At 34.2% G+C, this 16,126-nt stretch overlaps 1 protein-coding gene and 1 long non-coding RNA gene across 2 annotated transcripts in view; one reads left to right on the top strand and one right to left on the bottom strand.

Moving 5' to 3' along the window:
* Positions 1-16,126, top strand: part of LOC128554889 (heat shock 70 kDa protein 12A-like) — a 66,128-nt gene that overhangs the window by 14,173 nt on the left and 35,829 nt on the right. The window contains exons 2-3 of the mRNA XM_053536221.1: positions 4,636-5,025; positions 14,015-14,227. Of these exons, the coding sequence (XP_053392196.1) occupies positions 4,636-5,025; positions 14,015-14,227 (603 nt within the window). The remainder of the gene's footprint in view (positions 1-4,635; positions 5,026-14,014; positions 14,228-16,126) is intronic.
* LOC128554890 (uncharacterized) lies at positions 2,444-3,726 on the bottom strand. The gene is made up of 3 exons (XR_008369724.1): positions 3,524-3,726; positions 3,005-3,125; positions 2,444-2,615 (listed from the first exon to the last, which is right to left on the bottom strand). It is a non-coding gene; the product is annotated as an uncharacterized LOC128554890 (long non-coding RNA).

The following is a 16,126-nucleotide window of genomic DNA, read 5'->3' as shown; positions in this document are numbered from 1 at the left end:
TCAAATGATCACCTTATCAAGGCGGTGTGTAGAACTGGTGAATCAGCCATGTTGGCTCAAGGTCAAGGTCACAACTCGGGGTCAGAGGTTTGAGCCTACCATTTTGTGTCCGCGCTGTATCTCCTTATTCCCTTGAAGGATTCATATGTAACCTGGGTCAAATGATCACCTATTCAAGACGATGTGCAGAACTTATGAGTCAGCCAGGCCGGCTCAAAGTCAAGGTCAAAAGTTTCAGCCTTCCATTTTGTGTCCTCTCTGTATCTCCTAAACACCTTGAAGGATTTTCGTCAAACTTAGGTCAAATGAGCACCTCATCAAGAACTCATGAGTCAGCTCAAGGTCAAGGTCTTATATTACTAAATGGATTTGATTCAAACTTGAAATAATTGTTCAACATCATAACCTACATCATATGACACAAGGGTCATAACTCTGGCACCAATTTTTCATGAATTATGACCCCCTTTTACTTAAGGTTAATTTTGATGCATGTTCACTATATCTCAGTTATTACGAAATTCATTTGATTCAAACTTGAAGTAGTTGTTCCACATTTTCACCCACATAATATGACACAAGGTGCATAACTCTTTGTTAATTATGCCCTCTTTTTGCTTAGAAATATAATTATTAAGTGTTAAAAATACACTTTATCTTTACCTCTCTTATTACACATACACAAGCTATTGTGCAATATCTTCTTCAACCATTGGAGTCATTAAACACTCCAGTGACAGCTCCAGTTTCCTCAGATACGCCCAGTATTAGTATCCAGCATCGAAATAGTCGAGCACGCTGTCTCCTCTGACAGCTCTTGTTAGATCACCTGAGCACAGTTTGCTCAATGTGAACTATTGTGAACACCCTAAGTCAGTCATTGTGCTTGTAAACAGTTGGACTGTTAACGCCCAATTGCCCCTTGGTCAAGTTTGAATTTTGGTTACCTGGTCGAAAACTAGTTCACTAGATCAAGTCATAGAAGAACCTTTTAACACTCTAGAAGTCTCCTTTTTCTATTTGATCATCTTAAACCTATGTCAGAAAGTTTGTTTCTCTGTAATCTAGTTACCACAGTTACCTCTGTAATTGGTTACCACAGGGCAAAAACTAGGTCACCTGATTAAATCATAGAAAAACCTTTTTAACACTCTAGAGGCCAAATTTTCAATTTGATCTCCTTAAAAACTGTATTTCCTGAGGTGAAAAAGTAGATCATTAGGTCAGATCATATCTTTGCTTGTCTAGGAAATCTATGTGTTACATGGGATTAAAAACTAGATCAAATCAAAGAAATACATTGTTAACGTTCTAGAGGCCACATTTTCAGTTTGATTTTAAACTTGGTAATATGTTTATGTCTTTGAAAACTAAGCCAAATTCAAAACCTGGTTATCTAGCTCAAAAACTGGGCCAAATCATAAGAAGATGGTGTTAACATGCAAAATGCCATATGTTCTACCTGATCTTGATGAGACTTAGTTTGTTTGTCTGTTTAAGATTAAGGATAAACGTGTAATTGTGTCTCTTTAAAAGAAGAGGGGCGTTAGTTCAAATAATAGAAAAGCTCTGTAAACACTTTACATGCTGCTTTTTCAACTTGATCATCACAAACTATTTTTCGGAATGCTTATCTGCATGTAATCTAACAGAATGCCTGAAATTAAAAAAACTATTTCACTAGGTCAAATCACTGATGACCATGGATACTACGTTATCTAGGGTAAGACCTAGGCCCGGCGAGCCATACAGGCCTGTAAAGTAGAAAGGGATTGGTGTAACTTGATTGTCACTAGTGCCGTTGGTTAAATTTTTTGTCCAGGCCAATTAAAACTCCAGGGTGAGTTTAGCTATATTATTGGATTATTGTATTGGATAGAAAGTGGGAGAGGATCTGAGTACATACTGTAGTATGTACTTAATTCAAACTGCAAAAAGGGCCATAATTTTAGAAATGGGTCACCAGATGTAAAATTCACTATAGTATGTGTGTGTCTGCTGCCTGGCCATGAAGTATACCATGATCCATTTGAATTTGGTTGAATTTGCAGGAGTTTTAATACACAAGGTATCAAGGTAGCTGTGATGTAATAATTTAAAAAACAAATGGCATATTAACTGAAGGAACAAAATAATCAAATCTGATAGCCCTGTCCACTTCATGCTGATGTTGTGTACCAAGTTTCATATGAACTGATAATTAGTATATACATGAAAGAATTTTAAAAAAGCAGCAACTATCCTGTACCTTTTTGATGTCTACTGTTCATGGTCTAGCCAAAGCTCCATAAGGCTGCATTGAGTGTATTTATTCCCCATATCATATTTTAACTGCAATAAAAGACCAACATGCACATTTATATGTAGATAAATTTTACTCTCACAATTAAATATGCTTTCTCTTTAAAATTCAGATGCTGACACTATATATTAATAAAAACAATTTTGAGAAATACATCAATCTAAAATCAGGTATCATAGTAAGTTTAATAAATGCTAAATGTCACATTTATTTTCAAAACACTGACACCTACCTGTATAAGAATGCAGTCTTCTTCTTGGTAATTATAGCATTCATTGTCCCATTGTTTATTTGGGTCAATTTACATCTTCATCTGAAATAAGTACAGTATAACAAAACTATAAGGAAATTAACATTATATAAAATCTTGATAAGTGTGAATTTATGTATTTTGAAACTACTAATGTAGATCTAGCTTCACTTCTTTAATAAGACCTACAGCACAGTTGATGTAGTTGAACAATTCATTCATGCCATGAAAAAAAAATATTATTGTACTTATTAATCTGGTGTAATCTATGTTATTGTCAGTCAACTTGTATCAATTTGTTAATATTAAAGTCATGACAATGCTTCAATCATTCAGACCCTTGACCTTTTCACTATGTAGAGTTATCCTGTCTTTTGCTTACTTATAGACATCGTTTCTTTTTCATACAAGAATATTGTAGACTCTACTGTATATAGAATATTGACATTTACCTTTCTGTACTGTTGGTCTCCATTATGCATTCCTGTTGAATAGGAAATGTGCGAGCCGAACACAGGTTCCACGACAGTTTACAAATTAGATCTACAATATTTCCATGGTGAATGTATTCATCTGGAACAAACACAAGACGAATAAAAATCACGGTAATTTAACGTCAAAGCTAACCGTTTGATTTAGCCTCACGTCCAATCATACATGTATTAATTTATGCAAAGGATTTCTGGCCGTCTTCTTTCTAAGTTTCAAATTATGTTAATTTGAAGTGCATAAACGTTTTATTTGCTATGACAATGAACCATTCTGATCGATTTACTATCTATGAGTATAAAACAATGGGTCAATGCGTTATTCTGCATCTAATGATAAATTCTGGTGACAGTAGGCCTACACGCTGCATGCATATAGCTAGATATATATGCTATGTTATCGTTTCCATGTCCTGAAATACAGACGACTGATTATCAACCTTGTTTTGTACTCGTTGCAAAATAATTAACTTATAAACTTACCTTATCGTCGTTCCTGCAAGAGCAACTCGACCTGTCAAAATATGTAAACACATGGGAGGCCTTTTGACAGCACAGCCATGTAAACATCCGAAGGAAATAGTCCAAATTTATTCGAGTTACTTCCATATGCGATACTATCGTGAACTAAATTCATATGCATAATGTATCGCATGTACATTTAAGCATAAATTGAATGTTTGTGAATCCTGCCCTTGAACTGTTTTTACGTTAAGCGCCGAAAATTATGTTATCCATAAGGCCATGTGCTCAGCCTGATCACATTTCTACGCACAAACACAATTTTGTGTGAAAAAATATGTTGAAATTTACATTTTATTCTGTCAATTACTTTGTAACCGCAACCGTTTCTAAAAATAAAATTGACACATCTGACTTTTATGTATATTGGCCTTGTAATGATAGTATGGATTTTTATCGTAAGTACACATGTTTATTTCAAATCAATATTGAAATGATGACGTCTGTATGAAAAAAAAGAGAAAATAAAAATTATCTGAAATGACCGACTCTAACAGGCCTTTTCATCAAATTTATTTGAAAAATGATTGCTCGCAGGAAGTAGATCTTGCATCTAGGTAGGCTTTGGTCACAATTTTAGGCAGAATACTGCTTGCGTGTAGTAGCTGTCGATTTTGAAAAAACATGACCTCCAAAAAACAATTTCTGTCTTCTGTCCGGATTTTCAGGTAAAAGTTGGCATTTATTTTTCAAGATATATACTTCAAACGAGAGCTTAATCAATTTCAATAGGCGTTTCATTCATCAAACTGTGTTATTCTTCAGTAAAAAGTCGCAAAATGGCACTAAAGGAAAGCACTAAAATATCGATATTTTGGCTATAGAATGTACCTTAACTAATAAATTTACAGGTGAAGTGAACAATGAAACGTAATAATAAAAATAATCGACAGAATACAATGCAAAAAGGCTGCTACTGATTAGAAGTAGAAACTGAGAGTGGAACGTTTTTCAAACTTATGTAAATTATGTCCGTTATAGCATGGATGTCATATGAAATGTAATGTGTAACGGTAAAGCATTTTAAATTTTAATTTTTTGCAAATATTACATTAAGCCATTTTCTGTTTCAGAAAAAACGCAGTAAAATGCATAAACGGTCACCGCAGACGATCAAAACTAGCATGAAACCAACGTCCGTCGGTACTAAGCCACCTGTTGTTCACACCATTCGTGGGAGATTAGATGCACCAACGACAAGCAGTATTGCTTACGTGGCAATCGATTTAGGTACTTCGTACAGCGGCTACACAATTGCAGTTGGCAATATATTGTATTGTCCAACATTTTTTGTCAAATTGCCTACGAAGACACCAAGTGTTATCTTACTTGATGAAAATAAACACATTCGCAGTTTCGGTTATGAGGCCGAAGAACTCTATACAGAGCGTCAAGAGATTGGTGATCACTTAAAGTGGTACTGTTTCAGAAGATTTAAGACGATCTTTTCTTCAAAAGAAAAGGTACGTAAAATCCTTGTTAGGGTTATGATAGCTTACTTGTCATAATTTTTTAAAATATGAAGACGTGTTAAAAGATTTTAATTGTAGACTGCTATTACTATGACTGAATTCCACTTAAGGTTGAATGCGCCTAAGTTGAAGTTATTGGGTTTCGTTTCAAAAATTTAATTAATATAAAATTCAGCATATTCCTCATAAACTGTGTATTTTACTTTTTTTGATATTTCTGAAACATTGTTTCTCTGCGAAACTTCAAAAACGACAATTGACGTCCATTTTTGATGAACCGCGATTTCACGTCCATCACACGATTTTTGTCAACTTATCACATTTTCATTTAAAAAAGTCTTTAAAATGGTGTATAATTTATGGAGATCATTTTAACGTTAAAGTTGATATTTACGTAAAAGTGACGTCAGAGCGACAAAATATGACGTTGAGTTTCGAATAAAAATTTTGCTTAAATCTTCTCTTAATATGTAAAATCCATACGATACAATTTGAGAAAACACTAAAATGATGATGAAAATTCTATTTTCTGTCGATTTATGGAATAAAATTATGGGGTCACCGAATTCATTTTCGCGTAAAATTACATTACGCTACCCCTACCCTTAAATTACAACATAGCTTAGTTTATGTGTTTTTCTGATATATCTTTTCTTCAAATCTTAGGTGTTTACCCTCTCATACATCAGAGGCTCAGTACAGACGTGAAACGAATAGTAGTACGTGATAAAAAGGGTTTTCTTCTCAAAAGAGGTCTTTACAACTGTAAAACTGGCAACCGGTGCGAAATAGTTTCAATGCAGAATATTTTACATACGCCAATGTGCCAACTTTGCGTAAAAAACTGATCATGTTATTTTTAAAAATTCCTTTAAATATATTTCCTTATAATAATGATTATTTTTTCATCTTTTTCACCTTTTTCTTATTCAAAATACCAATAAGTTTTCCGTTGTCATACACTGCTAAAATTAAAAATTTATTCATAAGCAATTGTATAAATAGTACAGAGTTTTCACATTTGAAGCATAATTATTGTAGACTATCTAAGTTCAATATTTTAAAGTATGTTATTTCAGACGTATGACCATTGACTTAGCCGCCCCGCCACCGGAGTATAGGTTGTTTGAATTTTGTTTATTTTTTTTATTATTATTATTATTATTCCTAACACTCCCAAACACTCACGCAAGCACGCACGCACGCACAATCCATAAACGACCATAAGATTAGTTGCCACGGGCTTCTGTGACAGTCTTCAAGTAGGATTTTTTTTTAATTACAAATATACGACATAGAGTCATAGAATCCGTTAAGTTTGTGGTAAAAATTAATACCCGCAACATAGGTTGAAATTAATTTCGGAGATAGGCCTTTCTCGAAGTAATATGATACAAATAAAACAATGCCATGAACCGAGATTGGGACTTGTATCAACAACCCGTAAGACGTAAGAACGAATTTTTTTAAAATTTATTTTTGCGTTAACAGCAGTGTTGTAAGTTGCATTAGAGTTAAATGCTATTCCTGACCGGAGAAGTTGCCTAGCTCTACGTTGAATATGTTCCATAGAAAGTTTGGAATCGGTCATGGGTCCGGATCTGCCCCTGGAGCCAGCTCCCTGAACCTGTTCAACTGAAAAACGAAAAAAGAGGTCACAGATTTCATTTTGATGACCAGGTACATGCGAAGCTTTTAATAGAATGTTCAACTTTAAACAGCATAGAGTAAACACCCTGACAAGGCATATAACTGCGTCTGACTTTGGTGACAAATTATTTATTATATATTTATTCGTCGCCCCGAATAAAAAAATGCAACTAATATAGGAAATAACTCTCGTAATTTTATATCTGAAGTTATACCAACAGCATGCCATGAATCGGACCATTTTGCATGAGAACAATGACCTTGAAAGAAAATACCAAAACCAAAGTTATGTCCCCCTGCACTATCAGAAAATAGTTGAACGTCCTCATTAGACACCCAAAAATGGTCATGGAAAACTGAGACTCCACTGAATTTTTCTTAAAAACAATAGCCGCATGCGCAAGTCTAGCCGAATTTTCTTCTTAATCCTGATATGATGGAAAGACTTGGATAAGCCACAAGTAGCGTTAACCAACGGCGAATAAATTGTCTACAGGTATAGCTCTACAGCAAAAAATTCAAGCTGCCAATTAGGGACTGAATTTTCTTTAATGTTGACTTTGACTTTCCCAAAATTTCTTTGATTTTTTTGAGTAACTTCTGGTCTGCGTATTGACGGTAAGAGCCAATATACAAGACTGGACAATTGATAGACTTGCTTCTGTTTATCATATTAAGCTACTGTATAGCTCCTGTGCAGTACATTGATTGCATGTGATATTTTTAACCTTTATAGCAAACCAGTTTTCACTTTTATAACGAGTTTAAAAAAGCCTGATTAAATTGGGACTAGACAAACAAAGTGATAAAATACAACAACAAATTTATTTTTCAATTAATCAAGCTTTATAAACAATTATATCTCATTATTGCTTGATTTTTATAAAAAGAATAAATAAATAAAGAAAATGCATTCAGGCACTTTTTTTAAAAATAATGAATAATTCATGTATAAATATATCATGTGTATTTTGAACAATGATATCTGTTTATTGCTGGATTTTATCATGAAGGTCCACATATTTTTTTCATTTATTGAAAAAGCAACTCAGCGCTTCTTTAATTTCTAATAAAATCAAGCACTAGAAATAATCAATTGTCTTTACATATCAATAAAATTTATGATCCTCTGACATGGACTACATGTCAAGTCTACAGGCAGACATGATCCTGTTTATTGGGGATTAAAGTGTCTGGCTTTTATGGGGGTCACTTATATAGGAGAATTGCTTTGCCTTTAATGAGAATTTTGCATTCAAAATGTAGGTTAGAAGGACATGATAGTGTCCGAAGTCCTTTACAGTTAAACAAATTGCATTGACCTTTGTTATAGTCATGACATGTATATTGGCCCGGAGTAATAGCTTGGCGCAAGCAAAATTGTTCGTCGTATGTTCGCCAAGCGAAAAGGGGCACAAGTCTGAAGAGCGCATTCCCTTATGTTAAACATATAGTGTAACGTTTCATAAACCTTGTCAGCATGAGTTGACAAATAAATAGACATATAGGTAATAAATGCATTTGTCCATTTCTCGATGCTCAAAATTTTGTCCTACATTCTTTAGGGGCCGTTACAATGTGACATTCAACATTTAAGCGAAACACTGTTCCTGAACAGAACTCAGATATTTCTATGGCGACCTTAAATAACAAAGATAAATTGACATATTCCCCTTTTCAAATCTGTTGCTTTAAAGAAGCGGTGACATGTGCAACTAAATCGTTATCGGTCGATCGGACCATGCTGATACGCGTATTGGTACTGACTTGATTATCTACATTTGAAGAAAATGGAACACTAAACGAATTGGTATCGCCACACCCCCAACGATTTTGTGGACAATTATTAACATTTCTAGATAAAATTTCTGAATCTTGTAAAGTTTGCTAAAATCAATAGTACTTAACACACCGGCATTCTAAACTAATCGTTCGTCAACCAATTTGTCCAGCGCTTCAGCAACCCTCTTTTGACCCGTATCCGTTCTTAGGTTGGCGTCTGGCTGGTATGGCTAGTCATTCCTCTGTGGAGGGTTCTCTGGCGGCAATGCATCTGCCTGGACCTCAGGTAGCTGAGGTTCCTGCGATTGTAAGCATTATTCGCCTGGCGACGATTATTCCTCATTTAAGTGGCCTGTTGTTGTAATGCACCTTCATGACTTTGCCGAGCCTCAAGCAACCGAGGTTTCTGCCGGTTGCGAACGTTGTCCAGTAATTGGGCTTGCATACGCCCTGCCGGTGCTCTCCTCCCACATCCACGTGGCATTATTAGGAACTGCTGGTGCTATCCTCGACAATATTCCTATTCCGATAATAGCGATACGACAACTTTTTCCTTTGACCAAAGTTAGTGTTGGCTGTCAAGTTTAAACGAGTTAACTGAGCAGATAGCTCAGATTTTCGCTTTTATACGGCTATACGATGTACTTGTCGCATAACTGGTACCCAGTTTAACGGGCCAATAAAACTACCGAAACAAGTCGAAAAGTGGAACAAGTAGAAATTGCATAGTAACGAGAACGACGCCGTTGTTTCTCGAAAATAAAATAAATTATTTTAGTCGAAAATAATTTTCAATATTTCCCAAACGTAAAATTTGTAGTAAAGTTAAATAACTTGATAAAGTTTATTCAAACATGATGATATAAATTACCTTAGGACTTTTTTTAATGTTCTAAAGTTGTATTCTATTTGTTTGTCTATATGCTATTACATGCAAAGAATTTCATTTCTTTATGTATCCAGTTTTACGCTCAAGATAATAGGTCATGGTAATAGCGACCTGTGATGGGATTCTGTACTTGTACTAGTAATTGTTAAAGGTTGAGATAATTCAAGTTCTTATATTACCGTTAACTTGTGAAATAAATCATTCCAATCTTACTGTTGAATGAAATCATTGCACAGTTTGATAGAACTCAAAATGTGTTTTTGTTATAACAAGACATCAGAAAATCCATTGAATTACTTATTTTTATCTGGGATAGGGGTAGAGTAATGTATTTCAGAATAACGGTAATGCGGTGTCGATTTTGTCGCATTTTCTAATATTGAATATAATCTAAACATTAAAATCTCAGTTCTACATTGAAATGATTTCGCCGCAGGTAGCAGAGTTTAGTATTTTTATTTATTTGAACTAAGAAAAATAAAATAGTAGATTTATGGTAAGAAAAGAGGAGAAACTGGAAACTACTACTCATTACTATCTTGTGAGTTGGGGGTAGGGGTAGCGTAATGTAATTTTACGCGAAAATGAAGTCGGTGACCCCAATTTTATTCCTTCAATCGATAGAAAATAAAAAAATCATCATCATGTTAGTTTTTTTTCTCAAATTCTATCGTTTGGGTTTTACATGCGACAAGATTAAAGCAAAATTTTTATTGGAAACTCAACGTCGGATTTGTCGCTCTGATGTCACCTTTACGTTAATATCGACTTTAATGTAAATAACTTATACACAATTTTAAAGACATTTTTAAATGAAAATGTGATGAGTAGCAAACAAATCAAGTTTTGTAGAATGAACAGAACGATTTACAAAAATCGTCTGATGGACGTGAAATCGCGGTTCATCAGAAATGGACGTCAATTGTCGTTTTTGAAGGTTTGCAGAGAAAAAAGGTTCCGGAAATATCAAAAATAAAATACACAGTTTATGAGGAATACGCTGAATTTTATATTTATCAAAATTTCGAAATGAAACACAATAACGTCAAATTAGGCGCACCCCACCTTAAGCTAATGTTAGGGGATGTGAAGGACGCGGACAGATTCGCTCAAACCGAGTCTGCTTTTATTGTTCTTGGTTACATTCTATGCTTCCAAAAGATCTTCCTATAGGTTTAATTAATTATCACAAGAGCAATCTTAAAGTGCCTTGCTGCGGCTCTAAAAAACTGCCAGTACTTGAATTCATAGACTAGCTTGGTCCCTATGTTTACTCTGTCATATTACTCATATATATTTATTCATTAACTGTAACAGTAGAAATACTTCCCGCAGGTTTTATCTTCTGAACATTTTTTTGCCCCAGGCTCCGAACTAAGGTTTAGACATCAGATAGGTGTGTGCTATTATAAAGATTTAAGATTTACATATAAAATGGTTGCAGTATTTATAAAAGATAACAATGCAAACAGGGAGCCAGACTACTGGATTCAGCGGTTTTTTTTATATATTTTTTATCCTTTTAGACCATTGAGTTCATTCAATTTGTCTCCGAGTTAATCCCGCTTAAGCCGATGTTAGAGGCTGTTACGGCTTTTGCACATTTTATTACATCTCATGAACAGACACTGTCAAATTGAGTCTGTTTGTTTGCTTGCGTTCTGCGCTTCAAATGGATCTTAAACTTCTTCATAGATTATTTTATACATTTTGCCAACCACTCCTAAGGAGGTTGGATATTATTTTTTAATCCACTACAAAGCGAACTTGCACATATAGTCCTGGTATATGTACCGTTACGGTAGCAGTTTTCGGGAGATATGGCCCTATGAAATTAACCAAAGTCTGTCTTTAGTTATACAGGTAACTTCTGTTACAGTTTTCCAGAGACAAAACTAAAATAACAGAGGTAAATTGCTATTAAATGAACTGACTCTTAATTGTTGTTAGGATACGTATGTACAACCACTGCATGAATGTTCCCCTTCCGAAAATTTCACCCCTATTTGCAAGCTTTGTTTCATGTTGCTCATATTCCTGTACTCGTTAAATTGACGCAACCTCCTTATTTTTTTCCAGTGTAAAATCATCTTCTCCAACTCCCCTGTATGCCAATAAGTACTTGAGTACTTGCTTTCCTGTAAGTATATAACCTTGTTCCAAGGTCAAAGAAATGTTTTGTATTTGTTGTTCGGTATGTAACTTTGTTATGAATTGGTGTACATTCAAATAACTTGGCATAAAAATTCACCATTGCAAGCCATTTTGTCATGTTCAATGATCAAGGTAACACTTTCTTTTTTGACGTGAGATTACCTACCTTTCATATAATAAAGTAAAATACATGTGTATATATATCAATTTAAGCACATTTTAAAAATGATTTTTTATAAAAAAAAAAAATGTCCACGTGGACGTTCGAACTCTGTAACACATTCTTGTTGATTATTTTTATTGCCTTAATGCGATTATTCTTAATATCATTTCTTTTCACATAATAAATATTTCTCTTCACTTTAAACTATGTCTTTGCTAAACATAAGATGAACAAACCCTGAACGATAGCTCAAACGATAACGTGTTTGATAATTAAGATATTTCTTCATTAAAACGTTTCAGTATTAAAAATGCAATTAACTTGTATTTTTGACAACCTTTTCAATGATGCATGAGAAGCATAACAATCAAACAATAATATAAACATATATATTATTATATATTTATTATATATATTCGTTTAAATTATCGTGCGGGAGTAGTAATTTCTTAGGAATACGAGAAAGTTTTGGTTGAATTGAAGAATTTTTCATGGAATTATGGACATTATTTGGTGAAGACAGCGTAAGTCAACTTTTTGGACACTTATGCAGGCAGCATGTAGCCAAAAACTGTTTTGGTGGACTTTGAAGCAGTTTTTTATGTAGCCGGTTTTGGGATGATTTTCTATTGGTTGAACAAGTGTTTCTAGGAATATATTTTCACGTTTGATACGGATGTTAAAGACTATGTTGATACAATAATTATGCCCCCACACAGGTTTAATTGAAGTTTTGAATGAGCCGAAAGAAAACAGCTAGTAGTGAAAAACTTTTGGAGGAAGAAAATCCACAGTGGCAGAAATATGGTGAGAACTGTCCTCAAAAGTTAAGAATAATAATGTTTGTGTACAGAGTGAGAAAGACTATTGTACTGACGATGTTATAGCTCAGGCTCGTAGAACAATGTATGGTGATACACCAGCTAAACAGTATGCTAATACTGATTATAATTAAACTCCAATTAGTAATGGACTTGGTATAACTTTGAATAAGCTTGACAGTATTGTTGAAGAAATAAAAAGTGTTAATACTAATTTATCTTAGACTGGTGGAATTGATCATCTTGAATCAGAGCTTGAGAAAAAGAAACTGTTGGATATGCTCGCACAGTTTCTCTACAAACGTATGAAGACAGAAATAAAGCGAATACAAAAGAACGTCGATGAACGTCCTGATATAATCCGTTCAGACATATCCACCCTGGAGATTGGCCCATTTTTAAAAAAAAAAAATTTGAGGATGAGGAGTGGGTGGAACACTAACCGTTTGAGTGTACATAGAGAAATTTACAATTTTTATTTCGGAGAGGAATGACCTAAGTTTTGAATAGTGATATCTTTGGGTAGACAAAACTCATTTAACTCATGATAGTTGTATAGATATGTCTGGTTATTTGTGGTATGGAAATGATGCCAGAACAGGATTGGGTAGTGTTGGTTTCTCCGTAAAGCAAAAACTTGGTTTATATTATGACATGGATGTAATTGATGATAATACTGATGGTATAAATGGTGTTGTTTTAAGGATAAAATGTTGAATACTAAGTTTTACACACATGTATGTTACTTACCTTCTGAAACATCTAGGTAAGTAGATGTCAAAGAAATTCATGACAGTCTTTTTTACTAGTATATAATATATTATATACTTACCGAAATGATAGCTTGTTAATAATATGTGCCGAATTAGAAATTTTAGATTTTGTTTTGGGAGGGTTACTTCCGGATAGAGATGTTACTGATTTTACATCTTATACTTATGGTGATTGTTTACTGGGATTTTGATAGACAGCAGTAAGTGCATCAGAAACGGTCGCAATGCTTGCAAAAATGATTATACTTCTTCGAAAGATTGTGCACTAGTGGATTATTGTTTTGTTCAACATGAATACCTTGGATGTTTTTGACAACTTTACAGTAACACGTTCATCAGAACCTCATTACAAAGTTTAATACAAGATATATTCTATCGCCTACATCTGTCCCAGATCATTCTGTGTTAACATGAACTGCATAACTGACAAGTGAAGTGGAACGGATGAAAGTATTCCACAGCAAGTTAATGCAAGTAACGAAAACATACATGATAAATTGACATGAAAAGTATTCCATCAAATTGTTTGAATGTTTAGATATTAATAATCATTATCGAAATTAATTTTTCGCTCAGTCCCCGTTTCAGTAGCGATTTATAGGCTATAATTTAAATAGCACAGATATGTAAGTCAATAAACTTTTATTATTTCTTATTGGAAACGACAGTGTTTTAAACATCTCATTTGAAATTATCAAATAATAACCTACTTAGAAGTTAACCTGATTTTATTACGTCTTAATTATAGGTGACATCGAAAGATGAACTTGTCGACGAGAATGGAAGGAAAATGAAAGCATTGGACGTTTTTGCTGCTGCAATACATTACTTCCGCAATAAAGCGATGGAATGGTTACGAAAGAACTGTGGTGATAGAATAATGGATCGAGATGTCCGCTGGATCTTCACAATACCCTCGGAGCCGTTTGCGGCACAATTTATGAGAGAGGCCTCATTTGAGGTAGATATCATTTTAACAATTCCATTAACAATTTACAGTAATCTTACCAGATATGTAGATATGTTGTAGTTCTAGCTTGAATTAATAATATTTGCAGTAGATGTTGTTAACATTTTCTTATGTATTCTCACTTTACTGTTGGATTTACAATTTTTGTTACACTGTCCCCGTGATATTTATCTTCTTTTTGCAACATTGAAATACGCGATTTACCACAAAACGTCGTTCTTATCATTTCCAATAGTGTAAAAGAAGTTTTTAACTCTCTCTCAAAAAAAAAATAGCTTTTCTGTTTACAAAGTGGTGAGCCATCATCTCGGCACTCTGGTTTTTGTTTTGTCCTCAACAGTTGCATTTTAAATTGCAAATGTTCCAGACCATAAACGTGCCTTAAAGATTGATTTTACTTTTACATGTTGTTTGTATGCTGCTCGAGAGTAAATTTAAAACATAAACAGCCAAAAGTGCAGTTCCTCTCGTGTCCATTAAAATATTTTAACTTTGCAATTGAAAGTATCCTTGGCACATATAAACTTAAGCTTTACAACACATGTTGTAAAATAATGTTTTTGTCACCACTTTCTGATGTTTTAAATAATTCAATATGTAACGGAGCTACTGTATTTTGAATAGGGTTAAATCTTGTGCATTCAGTTTAATTCCATTTTATGCCAAATTCCCTGCTTGATTGGAGGAACCTTGTCACAAAATTCTTATACATTGTATATGTCTTCAAATAAATTTTATGCGATAATGGCCCAGTTGTTCAAAACTTTTGTTAAATTTAACAAATCGTTAAGTTAACGGTCGTTAAATTTTGTTTATTGCGTTAGCAAACGAAATGTTAAGTTTTCAGTTATTGAAAGTGCTGTTAAAATTTTCGTTAGCTAACAATGCTTTAAATCATTTAACGAATCGTTAAAAATTTTAACGAATCATAAAAAAATTTACAAGGACATCATCTCCAATAATACACTACTTTTTACACTTCCTCTTATAACACTGAAATAAGAGCGCCGCCAAGCGGGGCAATATACGCCCGAAAGGTTACACCAGAGGATGGGAGCAAAATTTAAAGAACTTGACTGTTGAAGCCCAAAGGACAGGAACAACAAAAAGAAGAAATCCCAAAAATATTCTAAGTCCACAATAAAATTCTTACCAGGTAAAGTTACGTCAAAATACATCTAAAAATTGGCGCCACAGAAAAGTGGTCTCGGTTTTTCCTACGGCCAATAATAAAAAAGTTTCAAAATAAGCTATTTATAGATACAAAAGGGAAGTAATACAAAAAAAATATTGTAAGAGAACAAAAAAGGGATCTGCCAAATAAAAACAAGAGCACTGCAATGCAGAGCAATATACACAAAGCAAAGTCATATATGATATATGACTTTTGACCCCTAAGTGTGACCTTGACCTTGAAGCTAGCCATCCGAAACAAGCACTCTGCACGTCGTTTCAGTGTGGTGATTATTTGTGCCAAGTTTCTTTGAAATCCTTCAAGCAGTTCAAGAGTTGCAGAGCGGACACAGCAAAGTCATATATGACTTTTCACTCCTACGTGTGACCTTGACCTTGAAGCTAGTCATCCGAAACAAGCGCTCTGCACGTCGTCTTAGTCTGGTGAACATTTGTGCCAAGTTTCTTTGAAATCCTTCAAGCAGTTAAAGAGTTACAGAGCGGACACGAAACACACTCATATGACCATTGACCTATAAGTGTGACCTTGACCTTAAAGCTAGTCATCCGGAACAAGCGCTCTGCACGTTGTCTCTGTGTGGTGAACATTTGTGTCAAGTTTCTTTGAAATCCTTCAAGGGGTTCAAGAGTTACTGAGCGGACACGAAATTGCTAATGGACGGACGGACATCGGCGTCATTACACAATACGTCCCTT

Source organism: Mercenaria mercenaria, unplaced genomic scaffold (assembly GCF_021730395.1).
Source record: "Mercenaria mercenaria strain notata unplaced genomic scaffold, MADL_Memer_1 contig_842, whole genome shotgun sequence".
NCBI classification, from domain to species: domain Eukaryota; kingdom Metazoa; phylum Mollusca; class Bivalvia; order Venerida; family Veneridae; genus Mercenaria; species Mercenaria mercenaria.
This window is presented reverse-complemented; position numbering and strand designations above follow the sequence as displayed.